At 36.5% G+C, this 16,552-nt stretch overlaps 1 protein-coding gene across 1 annotated transcript; it reads left to right on the top strand.

Moving 5' to 3' along the window:
- Positions 1–15,793: 15,793 nt before the first annotated feature.
- Positions 15,794–16,324, top strand: LOC140161751 (uncharacterized). The gene has a single exon (XM_072185048.1). The coding sequence runs from the start codon at positions 15,794–15,796 to the stop codon at positions 16,322–16,324; it is 531 nt and encodes a 176-aa protein (XP_072041149.1).
- Positions 16,325–16,552: the final 228 nt, after the last annotated feature.

Below are 16,552 nucleotides of genomic sequence, written 5' to 3'. Positions count from 1 at the left end.
TTCAAAACAACATATTGAATGTTTTGTCGTGTAAATTCATTCTAGACGCTGCAATGACACAAGTCTATGACATTAACAATGCGCAATACGTTGATTCGGGTAATATTCATTACCTATGCTGCTCTACGTGACTTCTCTCTAGTCCGAAGGGTCGCTAGTCCGAAGGTTCTCTAGTCCTAAGGGTCACTAGTCCGAAAACCAAATTAAGTTTGCTAACCCGAAGGTTCTCTAATCCGACTATAGAATAAGAGTTAGGGTTAGGGCTAATGTTAGGGTTAAGGTTAGGGTTAGGGTTAGTGTTTAGGGTTAGGGTTAGGGTTAGGATTAGGGTTAGGGTTAGGGTTAGGGCTAGGTTTAGCGAGCATTATTCTATATTCGGACTAGAGAACATTATTTATTATTCGGACTAGCGAATCTTAATTAATTAGCCTACTTCTTGGTTTAGAGCCATCATGCCCGGGCATCATGAATATGTTACTATAAACATTTGCCGCCATCCGCCATATATCTGGAGCCTTTTTATCCGGTCACGTTGAATCATTTGAGACTGAAGCCGCTGTTAATTAATTAATACCAGACCACAGTGCGTCTCCTTACAAAGGGTAGTTCGTTTAAGACATTGCATGATTCAATACTTTGTTACATTTGAAAAGAATCACTGGTACGAGTTTGAGCCCTGCAGGTCCTCACCACTATTACAATAAATTGGATGGCATGTAGCAGTTATCCATAATGCAATTGGTAGCAGTTGTCCTGATCAAATTGAGATGTTACATGAAAAAGTGTTTCTTGGTGGAGATGATTTGTTCATAAACAAGTTCATTTTCAAGGACTATTTGCTTTGTATTGTTGTCATTTTTAGTAGACATTTTATATCTGTTTACATTTAAATAAAATCGTATCATCAGCTTAAGACACCGGGTCGTTTTATTAATCTTGGGATTTGTTGTTGTTGTTGTTGTTGTTGTTGTTTGTTGGTTGGTTATAAAACATGTCATCTATATGAAATTAAATGACATTTTCTGAAATTACGGTATCTTATACTTCGGTATTATATATTTAGCTTGCAAATCTTGCAAGTACCATGATGTCAATATTCAGAGCTTTGTGGCTATTGGACACATACGTAGTTGATTCACGCTAACATTTGAAGTTGTTGTTTATTTCTGTGCTACATTCCTGCCATTGGGGCTCCCCTTTCGGACTATTATCTAATTAATTAGGGTTAGGGTTAGTGTTTAGGGTTAGGGTTAGGGTTAGGGTTAGGGTTAGGGTTAGGGCTAGGTTTAGCGAGCATTATTCTATATTCGGACTAGAGAACATTATTTATTATTCGGACTAGCGAATCTTAATTAATTAGCCTACTTCTTGGTTTAGAGCCATCATGCCCGGGCATCATGAATATGTTACTATAAACATTTGCCGCCATCCGCCATATATCTGGAGCCTTTTTATCCGGTCACGTTGAATCATTTGAGACTGAAGCCGCTGTTAATTAATTAATACCAGACCACAGTGCGTCTCCTTACAAAGGGTAGTTCGTTTAAGACATTGCATGATTCAATACTTTGTTACATTTGAAAAGAATCACTGGTACGAGTTTGAGCCCTGCAGGTCCTCACCACTATTACAATAAATTGGATGGCATGTAGCAGTTATCCATAATGCAATTGGTAGCAGTTGTCCTGATCAAATTGAGATGTTACATGAAAAAGTGTTTCTTGGTGGAGATGATTTGTTCATAAACAAGTTCATTTTCAAGGACTATTTGCTTTGTATTGTTGTCATTTTTTAGTAGACATTTTATATCTGTTTACATTTAAATAAAATCGTATCATCAGCTTAAGACACCGGGTCGTTTTATTAATCTTGGGATTTGTTGTTGTTGTTGTTGTTGTTGTTGTTGTTGTTTGTTGGTTGGTTATAAAACATGTCATCTATATGAAATTAAATGACATTTTCTGAAATTACGGTATCTTATACTTCGGTATTATATATTTAGCTTGCAAATCTTGCAAGTACCATGATGTCAATATTCAGAGCTTTGTGGCTATTGGACACATACGTAGTTGATTCACGCTAACATTTGAAGTTGTTGTTTATTTCTGTGCTACATTCCTGCCATTGGGGCTCCCCTTTCGGACTATTATCTAATTAATTAGGGTTAGGGTTAGTGTTTAGGGTTAGGGTTAGGGTTAGGGTTAGGGTTAGGGTTAGGGTTAGGGCTAGGTTTAGCGAGCATTATTCTATATTCGGACTAGAGAACATTATTTATTATTCGGACTAGCGAATCTTATAAGTCTGATCTTTACACGATTGCAGTGTGCTCGTTACTAAACTACCACACCCTGCAAAGAATCAGGGCGCTGTAGTTGTGCCAGAATCCGAGAATTTGAATGAAACTAAGGATAATGTCGTTAAATTATTACGACCAAACTATTATTCCAACGAATACGGAATGTTCAAAACACTGCTACGTACAGAGCTTGCTGGAATGTCCTAACACTTCAGAAGGACCGAACTTAGTAACGCTCGACAGAGTGACTTTTTTTCCCTCATCTGACCCGGACATAATATGAACATGCTGACAGTAAAAAAAAACTAATACTTTGTAGAAGGGTTATTTATAGTACTGTTACAATATAGCTTTAAGAATCTATGCATAGCGAATTTTTAGCGATTTTTGGTTTCTTAGGCCGTATGCCAAGCACCAGGCGCGGCCGATTCAACACTACTATAGCCATTTAGTTTTTCTTCAAGGTATTTGTTGTTATCCATCAGTTTATGCGTTATCCTTTAGATGCAAAAAGAAAGCAAGATCCTTGGTAATACTTCTATAAACCACTTAAATGGACATCCCACTACTTTACACAAATATTGAACTTCCCCGAAGTTACCCTACTTCTAGGTTTAAAGCCATGATGGCATATATTACGATCAACATTTGCCGCCATCCGCCATATATATATCTGGTGCCTTTTTTTATCCGGTCACGTTAAATCATTTAAAACTGAAGCCTCTGTTAATGTATTTATCTACCAAAAAACGTTGACAACGTAAAGAAATCAGCAAGTTTAAAAAACCCACCTCGGCTCACTTTTTGAAACTTGGTCCCATTTGTAAAAGGTACTGATTTAAACTTTATCATATTTACATCAATTTAAAACATTTCCAGAAGTGTTATGTATCTTTAATGTGCAGATGCGATATTAATTTGTAAGCTTTCTGGAACGACCTGAACGGTTATTATCTTGTTCTTGCATGATAAGCCAATATCTTTTTGTGTTTTGTTTTATAATATCATGATTAATGATTGAATTAAACGAATAACAAGTAGGCTTGTTTGTAATCTTGTTGGAAACGCTGTATTCTGTTGAAATAAAATAAAAACACTGATTTGCTGTTGGTGTTCAAATGGGACCAAGTTTCAAAAAGTGAGCCGAGGTGGGTTTTTTTTAAGCTTGCTGATTTCTTTACGTTGTCAACGTTTTTTGGTAGATTTCTTTTCCTTTTTATGAATGTAGCCAAGCAGCTCCAAGCTTGGAAAGTCAGGTTATGAAGTGCACCATAAAACGAATAATACGAAAAATGGATGTTTGAAGTTGCCATTCTTGATTCATGACAATAAACAATTAAACAAAACTTTATCAGTCGTTTATTTTTAAAACTTGCTCGTCACGCGTGACTGTAATGTTCAGAGGCGTACACAATGATCAATAAACATTTTAATATACTTTAATTATTCAAGGCTACGTAAATATGTAAATAAAATGTAAATATGAACAACACACACCCAATGTTGCCAGAGAGACACACATAGAGTAAATCCGATTTAGGCCTACTACATGTCGGAACTGGTAAATGCGCATATATTTAAGCCTATACTACGGAAGCGTCTAAATGCCCCAGATAATCGTGTTTTAATGTTGGTGGTTCTTTGTAGCCCTGCGGGGCAATCTACTTGGCTATCCGAATTTCGCGGTTTGTGGTTCTTTGTAGCCCTTCGGGGCAACCTAGTTGAATATTCCTATTAAGCGGCGGTTGTCGGCGATCTTTCGTGGTTTGTGGTTTTCATCAAGCCCTGCACTCTATCGGGAGCTAATTTATAGTTTAAGCTTGTTGAATATCCATATTTCGTGGTTTGTGGATCTTTGTAGCCCTGTAGGGCAATCTAGTTGCATATCCAAATTTCGCGGTTTGTGGTTCTTTATAGCCCTGCGGGTAATCTAGTTGGTATCAATATTAAGCGGCAGTTGTTGTTGATCTTTCGCGGTTTGTGGTTCTTTATAATCGAATAATCGATAGGCCTGCGGGCAATTTAATTGGATATCCCAATTTCGGGGTTTGTGGCTCTCTGTAGCCCAGCGGGCCAATAAAGTTGAATATCGTGGTTTGTGGTTTTAATTTCCCTCATCAAGCCCTGCCCTCTATCGGGAGCTAGTTTATAGTCTAAGCTTGTTGGATATCCGTATTTCGTGGTTTGTGATTCTTTATAATCGATAGGCCTGCGGGCAATCTAGTCTTTCGCGGTTGTGGTTCTTTGTAATCTTTCGTGTTTTGTGGTTTTAATTTCCCTCATCAAGTCCTGCTCTCTATCGGGAGCTAATTTGTAGTTTAAGCTTGTTGGATATCCATATTTCGTGGTTTGTGGTTCTTTGAAGCCCTGTGGGGCAATAGTTCCATATCCAAATTTCGCGGTTTGTGGTTCTTTATAGCCCTGCGGGGCAATCTACTTGGATATCAATATTGAGCGGCAGTTGTTGGCGATCTTTCGCGGTTTGTGGTCAAATGTTGTTGGATATCCATATAATCGATATGCCTGCGGGCAATGTTGGATATCCAAATTTCGCGGTTTGTAGTTCTTTGTAGCCCTGCGGGGCAATCTAGTTGGATACCCCTATTAAGCGGCGGTTGTCGGCGATCTTTCGCGGTTTGTGATTTTAATTCCCCTAATTAAGTCCTGCCCTTTAGCCCTGTGGGGAAATCTAGTTGGATATCAATATTCAGCGGCAGTTGTTGGCGATCTTTCGCGGTTTATAATATTTATATCAAATATAATTTCAGTCTGAGCTGAGAACAGAGCCACTGATAAATAAATAATAAATAATAAATAAATTTCGGTGTTTTAAATGACGAACGGATGCCATGATAGTCAGGCATGGTGATAGCATCTGGATGGTGAAAGTAGGCCTAAGGCCTAGGCCTAAATGTGAATAAAAAATCAAACATGTTTGTTTGATGAAAAAAATAATAATATCACAATAGCAATGGATGTTCGAAATGGTGTTATTCTTGATTTACGACAATAAATTGATTAATAAAACATTTAAAAAAAAGTGGTGGGAAGTTTCGAACTTGAGCAAACTTAACCACTTCGCCACGGGGACGTCCCGTTATTACGATGTGTGAAAGTGGAGTATTTATTAATATGAATATATGCTGTGGTCCGGAAAGAATAAAAGAATTGTGAAAAACTTGATTTTTTGGCGAATGGGGTCCAGAATTTGTATGTAGGATATCCAGGAAAATGCCTGGGTATATTTGAAAGTGAATCTGAAAAATTAGTGCGACAGTGACAGCCATGTATGGCTGTAGCAGTGTCGAAAGATTGTGGATATCAGTATGATTAGCTATGATTTGCCACTAATTTTGGCTATGAAATACCGCGTGAAATAAAGCAAGAATGTTTGTTTATTATCAAACAATCGGATTGACTGTAAGATTCGTGTAACTTTTTGAAATAAAGAGTTATTAAAATATGACACTTTGGACAGTAAATACGATTTAGCATGGTTTTAGATATATTTTGTACCCAGCAAAAAATATCATAGAACAATAGCGTTTTGTTCCGTGTAAATATAGTCTCGCGGTGCATCTGTTTATTCTTCTTTATCAGTCGTTTTTTTTTTAAAACTTGCTGGTCAAGCTACCGCGTGACTCTAATACCAGGCCACAGTACGTTTCCTTATAAACGATAGTTCGTTTAAGATATTACGTGATTCAATAATTTGTTACACTAAAAAAAAAAAAAAAAAGAGAGTTCATTGGAGAAAACGCTTTTCCATTTTCCGTTATTAACCAGTTCGCTTTTATAAGGCTTTTAAAAATGAAAAATATGTGTCTTTATTAAACCTCCTTTTCTTTTCTTATAGTACATTACATCTCTTTTAACCATATCTGTTTCCAATTACAAATAAATTTTTAAATAGTTTGCTCCACTTTTTTCATGTCATTAATTGTGAGCCAGCTATTGGGGTTAGGACCAGATATGCAAAGTAATTAAAAATCAAGATTAGACTCAAACAGCCCAGTTTTATCCAAAGAGACATTTAACCTGGCCTTTAATCACTGATAATCTTATTCTGGGATTGGCTTGTCAACATTAACTTTCAAGGCGCCTAATTTGAGACATTGAGTGGATTTATAGTTATTCAACTTCAAAACAGAAACTGTACTAAAGTTGTGAATGATATCAAATGCATTCTAAATTGATTCTCTAATGTAAAATGAGCGTGGTATCATCTGCAAATTGTGTGATTTAACATGTTTATCATTAACTATGTTTTTCTATCATTTTTATTTTTTATTGAGAGAAATAGCATACGTTCAGCCCATAGAGAGCAGTATTAACGAGCACCGCGAGATAATTTTAACAAAAAATTAAAAATGACATGTAACCATTATTTACAACATAGCTACTTATTTCTGTATACAATAAAATGACCCATTAAAAATCCAGGCTATGTTGTACAAAATCGTATTCAAGTTTATCATATGCTTTTTATAGATAACTAAAAAAAAGGGAACCTGGTATACATGTATACACGTATATACTCAAAGATACCAATAAATAGCCTAGCAGTTTTACCAATATATCTATTTGGCAGATAACCTGTTCGATCACATGATCATAATCTGTGACATAATATAATTCAAATTCTTTTTTATTCGATTTACAATCACTTTGGCAGCTATTTTGCAGAAAAGGGAACCTGGTATACATGTATACACGTATATACTCAAAGATACCAATAAATAGCCTAGCAGTTTTACTAATATATCTATTTGGCAGATAACCTGTTCGATCACATGATCATAAACTGTGACATAATATAATTCAAATTATTTTTAATTCGATTTACAATCACTTTGGCAGCTATTTTGCAGTCGATATTCAATAGGGAGATTGACCTTTACTTTTTTTTAAATAAGCCTAGATTTTTTTGTTGTTGAAAATCGACGTAATACGTTTACTCACTGACAAGCAGGCTTTTTCAATTAATCATTTTGGTACTTCTTGCGAGATGTCACAATTCAATTCTCGAAATAAAATATATTAATATTAATCCGCGATGTTGTAAGGCCCGCGCGCCGATTACGAGTTGATCAAACTTTATAGCAAACTTATCCGACTTTACAGTCAGTATGCCGGTTGCGATTGTTTATGTCGTTCTTATTTTGAATGGCAAACACCAAAATGACGGTTACGAAATGTAAACATGAACAAAATGATCTCGGTTTTTTTTCGTCGTCTCTTGGTGTAATTTCAACGAATCTCTCCATTTTTTTAAAAAATTAGATTTGCTGTAATATAGGTAAAATATCCTGTAAAAATTGACACCATGGTGGCCGAATTTTAAAGAAAATTCTACACTACTAGCCATATAGTTTTTCATCAACAAAGTATGTACTTGCTGTTATCCAGAGTGTGCGGTGTCCTTTGCTATAATAAGAAAGCATGACCCTAGGTAATACTTCTAAACCACTTAATGGGACATCCCAGTACTTCGCATAAGGAGTGAACTTACCCGAAATTTCCATACTTCTAGGTTTAATGTCACCATGCATATATCACGATCAACATTTGCCGCCATCTATCTGGAGGCTTTTTATCCGGTCACGTTCGCTAATATTTGAAACTGAAGCTGTTAATTTATTTATACCAGGCCACAATGTGAGTCTCCTTGCAAATGATAGTTCGTTTAACATACTGCGTGATTCAATAAAAGGGTTGTATTTGAGAAGAATCACTGGTGCACTATTGAGCCCCGTAGGTCCTCGCCACTATTAAAACAAAGTAGACGACACGGCAGCAGTTATCCATAATGCAGTTGGTAAAGTTTGTTCGGTTTATATCATACCGTGGAAACATGGCATGTTGACTCAGGGGATCGACGCTAAGTCAGGTACCGCGTGAGCAAACTCAAAATGGCGCAAATAGCGCGAGCGTATAAAGAAACTTCGCGCGTAAGATAAGCGATGTCGCCATGCCTGTACGCTGTACCGGCGTCAGCTGAATTCGAGTACGCTTAGAGGGCACAGGCATGGAAAATTCCAATCTGTGTATTAATAATCTAAGGTTTATACAGGGTGTCTCAATAAAAATAGGCCCTGTGGTTTGGGGGACGTAACTTAAAATGTCGGCAGTAAAATCAAAACTTATTTAAAGATTCAAAAACCATGACGTTTCTTCTTTAGATTGGTGCACAAAACATGAAAATCCGTTCACGCGTCACATAGATAATTGGGATTTTACAAATAGACCCATTTTTGACCGTTCAATGGGGCAATACACATTAAACACTAATGTTCTGCATTGTATTTTATAATGGACAAAAGGAGATGAAGTTGCTGGGTACGAATTAAAAAAAACCAATCAATTAATCTCTCAAAGAATGTTTTTCGCACCATTCTTTTTGGGTTAACAATATTGTTCAAATTTCTCAAGAAACAAGCCAAGCAGTCACCTAAGTTTCATAGTCTACACATACATGACCAGGAAAGTGGTTCTTTCCTAAGAATGAATCTCACAAAATACGCGACTAGTGATTTTCAAAACATAGCCTTTACAGGACTTTGGCGCATTTTAACAACAAATAAGTGGGATTTTTTTCAACTGAAAGGCAGCACCAATACATGCTTTTTAAAAAGAATACACACTTTATATGATTTCTTTATAATTTTCCAATAATAATGTTTGAGTGATGGTCCTGGTGCAAATCAGTGCAAAACCTTGTAAAGCTATGTAAACGCATCAACTATAGCGGATCGCAATTCTCCCGATTCATTATCTGAAAGAAGATTTTTTTTCCTAGTCAAGCATTTGTACATTATAAAATTTGACTGACCCCGTGGCCCTTTTGTTGCTTGAGAAACGTATGAACTACATTTTTAGAAGATATATTTTCACATATTTTAACCCAATAAGAAAGGTGTGAAAAACATTCTTTGGGAGATTGATTGATTGTTGATTGATTGGTTGATGTTTTTAACTCGTACCCGACAAGACTGAGAGTTTACTTCATTTCTTTCTTCCATTCTAAACTACAATGCAGCACATTATGTGTATTGCCCCATTGGAACGGTCCAAAAATGGGTCTCTTTGTACAATCCCAATTATCTCAGTGACGCGTGAACAGATTTTGCTGGTTTGCGCACCATCTTAAAGACGAAACGCCATGGTTCTTGAATCTACAAAAAAGTTTCGATTTTGCTGCAAAATTTTAAGTTACGTCCCCTAATCCCCAGGGCCTATTTTTATTGAGACACCCTGTATAATAAAGCGGAAAATTAAGACTCATAACACTGTGTATTGATATAGAATGGCATGCACGCAGTTGGGCGCAATGCTTACGCTAGTTGTGCGTGAACGTTGCGTAATGCGTGACTGGCGCACGCTTATGGAATTTACGCAAGCGTGCGTTAGGACTTGATTGACTCGCGCAGTAACAAAAGCCGAATAATTTCCGCCATATATAAGCCGAACAAACATTAGTAGTTGCCCAGGTGGTCAAATTGAGACAAATTACATAAAAATGTGTATTTTAGTGGTGATAATTTGTTCATTATCAAGGTCAGCGTTTAAGGATTGTATTTGGGTCATTTTTTGATACCTTTTTGGGCTGTTTAGAATATGCCCAATAAGACAGATATATAGGTCGGTATAATGTGGATGCAGGTCTGGGTGACAAAACATCCTTCTCATTAGATGAGTTATAATGAAAGTTGTAGGCAATGTGTTTGTCAACCTTTGCCATAAAGAGTGTAACCACTCCTTGAAATCAAAGAAGTTCAGTTTTAATTCTTTTCAACATGTATACACTCAAGTTGCGTATAGTTTCGTATAGTTTGGTAATGTTGTTGTAAATGTATCTTTTGGGAAAAAGTACAATGATATTTATGAAAGCAGTATATGCCAGAGAAATGTCAAAATATGTCAGCTGAACATTGCTTTTGATCATTGTATAATATTGTCCAAAATTAGATACACTATAGTAGGAATTCCAATAGAATGAACGCAGCTTGCAACAGCTGTACTCGATCCAACCGCGATCGTATATCACGTATTTCAAACGCGAACGCACGACCTTGGATACAATGCTAACCAATCACGAGTGCGTTGGCATAATTGGATTCACTTCCGCGTTAATCACGCACAGTCGCACACGCTGGCGTACATCGCGCAGTATACACCCTCCTCCCCCCCACACACAAAGCGTCACGCTATTGAAAGCTGCGTTCATTCAATTGAAATTCCTACAATATTAATTCCACATTAAATACTTGGTTTTTTTGGCTTTCTTACATAATGAACATCAGTCCCGTTAAATGTTTCCAATTGTATACAACAATTCATTTGTTGGAAGAATAGATACACTCCAATTGAAAATAGTGATGCTTTAAAAAATCCTTAAAAATGCTTGATTATAAAAAAATAACACATTATACAGGGTGTCCCAGAAAAAAATACCGGGCGAATGAATTTGGACGTAAGTCGAGAAATGGACATTAGAATCAAAAAAATCTAAGAATCATCGTGTAGCTCATTTTATTCTGCATCTTATATGCTAATTTTGTTGGAATCGGTTGACTTATTGCGAAGAAATGAGCGATTACATAACGCATGCGTCAATTCACTTCATTCCAAGTTTGAAAGAAAGATCATTCAACACAATGCGCATTAGTTGTCAAAGGGCTTCATATTTTGTTCGTTGAAATCCCTTTCGTTCTTTTTAAACAATCTGTTTCTTGCAAAACATTTAATTAGGTTTTGTTCACATTTGAAAACCTGCACGATATTGCAAATGAAAGCTTGCATGTAAGATGATGCTAGGTACTGGTAAATATCTTTTTTTCGTTAATGTTGATATAAACGTTCAAAAAACGTTGCATAACGAATATTGCAAAAAGAATTCCAGCTGGCTTAAAACATTTCTCACCCCCATTCACTGACATTATTGTTTTTGGAATATTTCCAAGCAATTGTAATGCAAAGTTTAAATCTTTTAAAACTTAAACATCAATGTTGCATGGTATCAAAATCACACGTAAAGCTGTAAGCACTTGTTCATTGTCATTCTTGGCTCATGTTCTTTGGAAAGTTGAAAATAACATATTTGCACAACCTAAAGAATAAAAGTTGGAAAGCTTCCAATTGCAGATATCAAAGTTTTTTCGGACAAACTGTTATTCATCTTCAGTTAAAGCATGAATAATATAACACCGTCGGATTAAAAAATAGATAATGTGGACTAAATTTAATGAGATACACAAACTTTAGGAAACGATGAGCGAGTATGAAAAAAAACGCCTGTTGATCAAACTTGGAATGAACTGCATTGATGCGCGCATTATGTAATCGTTAATTTCTTCGCAACCAGTCAACCGAATCAAATAAAATTTTCGTATGTGATGCGCAATAAAATATACGCTATGCGGTACATTTTTAATTTTTTGATGTATATTTCTCGACTTACGTTAAATTTTATTTGCTCGGTAATTTTTTCTGGGACACCCTGTATACTAACACACTATTTGATAGCAGAAGGACATTCCTCGTATTCACTAGGCAATTTGGGATCTGTGATGGGTTCTCAGGTCCCACAAATACACTCGTTTGATCCCATGATATAATATGTGATAATTTCTTTTTTTATCATTCTATTGGCAATCACTTTGACAGCCTTTTTGTAGTCAACATTCATCATGGAGATTGGCTTCTAGGGTTTTTTTTAAGTCTTGATAGTCATCATCGTAATAGTACCTCTTCGTTGACTCACTGACAAACAACTTTTGCTGGAAGCATAATTAAAATATTTCACAAAAATAGGTCCCATTCCGTTCCAGAAAACTTTGATTAGTTCTACGGGAATGCCATCAGACCCTGGACTTTTGCCATTGGGAATACATTTTACTACATTAGCACATTGCAGAATAATTGCCTGTTTATTTAACACCTTCGGGATATTAAATACCAAGTTTATCAACCTCATACTATCCTGATTATCAATTGATCTTGTATAAAGCGTAGGGTAAAAATCAACTTGTTCGTCCAGGATTGCAGCCCTAACAGTGATAACATTCCTTTGCCTATCATTCAATTTAACGTATAGACACTCTTTTTGGGGAAGAGCCACTTTTCTAGATTTAAAAAGAACTTGTAATTCTACTAGGCTTCTTACGCACACCTGACTCTACTGCGTATCGGTCGCCTTGGCCCTATAGTTATACATAGATTTCAATTCCCTTTATTTTACTTCAGTAAAAGCCAGAGCATCCGTGTCAAAATTTTGGGCATACACTATTATACAATTCTCAAGAAATTTTTGCAATATTTATCCACCTTACAGTTCTTCCCTACATAGTGCAAAGACATTCTGCAGAGTGTATCTCGACGTGATAATTCAGAATAGTGAAATTGATGCAATACCGTAAAACCCCGTCTACAAGCATATATAGTGGTTTTTTTATAAAAGCTTAATTAATTCGAAGCAAGCGTTAATATACCAATACAATAGATCGGTCTTAAAATAATACTTGTTTGTATAATGCTTGGATCCGTAATTTATTTGCTCAAACTCCATAATGGTGACTGGATTAAAACTACATGCTCTTTTTGGTTGACATTTTTGGCGGGAAATAATCCCGCCAAAACATTAAAGTAATCTTTTCCCACAACTAAATATCATAGTCAGGAAATTAATGATGCATCTGGTAGCTTAGATCATAACTTTCATTATACTTAGTTGCACTTATCCCAGAAAATTCTTGATTTGTTTTTACAGTGTCTTGAATTGTCGATGTTTTTGATCAAAAAACATCACTTGGTGTATTTTGAAACTCGAGGGATTAACTCTTCTCAAATTAGCCCCAAATCATAATTTATTATATGCACGTGTAGCAAACACCAATGGAAATAATTGGACGTTGTTTGCGGAGCCTAAATTTGGTTTGATTTTATTTCACAATAATTCTAAGGTGAACATTTTGACCTGACATTTCCTTTTTGGATTTCCAATTTAAATTCATTGATATGTGATATTTTGAACAAATAAAGAGTACGCTTACCTTTCTGCAACACTTCCCGGTATCATCAAGCATCTGCTGATAACCAACATTTTAGCTGAAAACAGTCCCTTCCTATCATTTTTGAACAAAATATGGTTAAAAAGTGCGTACGCTACGCGTATATACTGGGACAGCGAGGTAATAAAGAGAGCTATTTACGGTGGGGTATCTATTGTAAGCTATTAGGGTAGGCCTATAGTATATCTTCCCGCAAGTGACATAAGGGCGGTATATTCAAACGCTATTGTCTGGATCATTGAGTATCGATTGCGCACGTATAAATGCAACACGGATGTGTGTGGTCCTCCCCAGGTTTTGACATGAATTACAAATGACGTCGTGAATGACCCAGCGTTTTCATTTTATTATTACTAAATTATTCGTCGTTTATCACGAGTCCTAAGAGTCGTACCAGTTCAATTCATCAAAATTAATTTGTATTAAATGAAAAAGAAACAGACAAGTAGAGTCATATGTCTTTCTATGAACGTATTCCTACCAAAATCTGATTTTCAATACACTAGAAACGTGTTGATATGTATATCTTTTAAAATCGCCGAATGTTAACCACAGTCACCGTGGCACAGTAGGCATCTTTAGCATTCATAGTGCAATTGGTAGTGGTTCGAACCCCGGTGAAAATTTTAGTATTTTTTATTCTTTTTACTAATGCGCTGTGCCGTTTTTCAAACACGCCCCTGAATGAAATTGATGGGCAAGTACCCTTAATGTAGCTTTCATCAGAAGCACACTATATGCTTGTAGACGGGGTTTTACGGTATTTGGTGAGTGTCAGTTTAACTTGAGATTTGTTACTTTTAAGTAAGGAAATAATTTGCAGGTAAAGTAATTAAAATTAGCTGGCTATGAAATTCCATCCCGCAAACAGTAGCCAGTGATTTATTATTATTATTATTATTATTTTTTTTTTTTTCATTTTTTTTTTAACCCAGGAGATAAAAGTCATTCATGCATGGTAAGATTAAGGATTGTCACACAAAGTCAGGAGGATTTTTTATCAAGCACGATGTTGCGACAGCCTTCAAACTAATTCGCAACATTTTAGTTCACCCCAAGGACAAACGGGACATATCGAAAACCTCGGACTGTGTTTATGATATCCCATGCAAGAATTGTAACAAGACCTACATTGGCGAAACTTCAAGTTTGTTTGGCCCACGTCTCAAAGAACATCAATGAAATGCGGAGAAAGCGACACTTGGGGTACATACTCGGTCACAGAGGAAACACTCGCTCACAGAAGTAAACAAATCTAACTAATTTATTATAGACCATATAATAGCTTGGGAGGACGCTAATATTAGATCAAGAGAGGCCATCGGTAACAAATGATTAGAGAGGCAATATGGATAAGGAGACGCGGGCGAAACACTTTGAACAGAGACGAAGGGAACTGTTTCTTACCGAATATTTTCAACCAGCTTCTAGCGACACCACCAGCAGCAATTTCAGGAAAGAAGAATATATAGAGTATTGAATCTGATTGGCTTGTGGTGATGTAATGATCTACTTTAAGAAATAATGTAATGTGCCATATATGGGATGACTAAATGTTGTAATACGCCATAAATAGTTAAGATTATTCTAGAATAGTAAGAAATGATATATACAGCCTGGATAGGGAATGATCTAGAGAAGCTGTGTGAAGTTCTAAAAGGGAACTCTGTGAAATGTATGTTAGCCAGTATTGGTACAAAGTTACCAAAGTCTTCAAACTCTGGTTCGCGGTTCTTGCATGTTGTAGAGAATGAAATACACCAAATGCGGTAGTAGAGCCACTAGTGCTCGATTATGCTGTCGATTAAAAGAAGCGGCAGACTGAAATATTTTGCTGGACTAACATAGTGTGTTATCTTTCTGTCAAGTCGAGCAGAAAGCTTGCTCAAAGAATCTGCGAGAGAGGAGCTTACGGTCAACATAGAAGACCATTTGTCGTATTTGTAAAGCGCTAGCATAACATATAGTCATCAGGACTTTGGACTGAGATTGTGGTAAACCAGGGGTTTACCTTGGATATACAGGATCTTGGACATTGCCGGATCTTGGATCAAGCACTGAGACCATCAAAAGGAATCTCATCGGATCTTCAACTATTCAAGATCCCCAGACTTACATAAGTAATCGTAGTAAAAGATATATGTATATTCGCAAATAAGTTCATCAGGATTGTCAATGAAATATTAAGTTCAGAATTCTTAAAGCAAATCCAATTTTGATGTTACATACCTCGATCAATGACAGTTTCGTGCTAACACTTAGCACTTTCTCAAATTGAATGACCAATCAAAAGTTAATCAAAGATGACACCCTGGGTGAGAGAACAAATTTAACCATCGAAGACATTATGGAAGTTTTGGAATTTACTCTCACCACTACCTACTTCTCTTTCCGTGGACAAATATTCCAACAAAAATTTGGAACCGCGATGGGGTCCCCCGTCAGCCCTATAGTTGCCAACCTTTACATGGAATGGCTGGAGCAAGAAGCCTTAGTAACAGCTCCACTTGATATCAAACCCCGGTTATGGAAGAGATATGTTGATGATGTGCTTGAAATTGTAAAGAAAGGTTCGGCAGAGCAACTAACCGCGCATATCAACCAAATTGATAAGACCGGCAACATCAAGTTCACATATGAAACAGAATCTGACCAACAAATCGCATTTCTCGACACACTAATCGTGAAAAAGCAAAATGGATCCATCAAACTACTGGTTTATCGGAAAAAGACACATACCGACCAATATTTGCACTTCAATTCGCATCACCCATTAGAGCATAAACTCAGCGTCATAAGAACATTAATGGACAGGAAAGACAAAGTCATCACAGAGGAGGAAGACAAAAAGGAAGAAGTTCAAAAAATAAAGGAAGCTCTCAAAGCATGTGGCTACCCCGAATGGGCCTTTAAGCAAACGCCAAGTAAAAAAGAAACTAGAAGACAAGAAACAAACTGAGTCAAAAACCAGGGGGGATAGCAGTTCTTCCATATAAAGAAGGGCTCTCCCAACGCGTACGGCGGGTGTTCAACCACATCAGACACTTAGAAATTGTTTGGTACATCCAAAAGACAAACGGGAAGTTACTCAAACATAAGACTGCGTGTACGAAATTCCTTGTCTCAATTGTGACAAGTCCTATATATATAGGTGAAACATCCAGACTTTTCGGCACCAGACTCAAAG

The sequence above is a fragment of the Amphiura filiformis genome, chromosome 10, assembly GCF_039555335.1.
Source record: "Amphiura filiformis chromosome 10, Afil_fr2py, whole genome shotgun sequence".
NCBI classification, from domain to species: Eukaryota; Metazoa; Echinodermata; class Ophiuroidea; order Amphilepidida; family Amphiuridae; genus Amphiura; species Amphiura filiformis.
This window is presented reverse-complemented; position numbering and strand designations above follow the sequence as displayed.

Coding starts and splice junctions, on each gene's coding strand:
- LOC140161751 (XM_072185048.1), top strand. CDS start 15,794: ATGGGGTCCCCCGTCAGCCCTATAGTTGCCAACCTTTACATGGAATGG.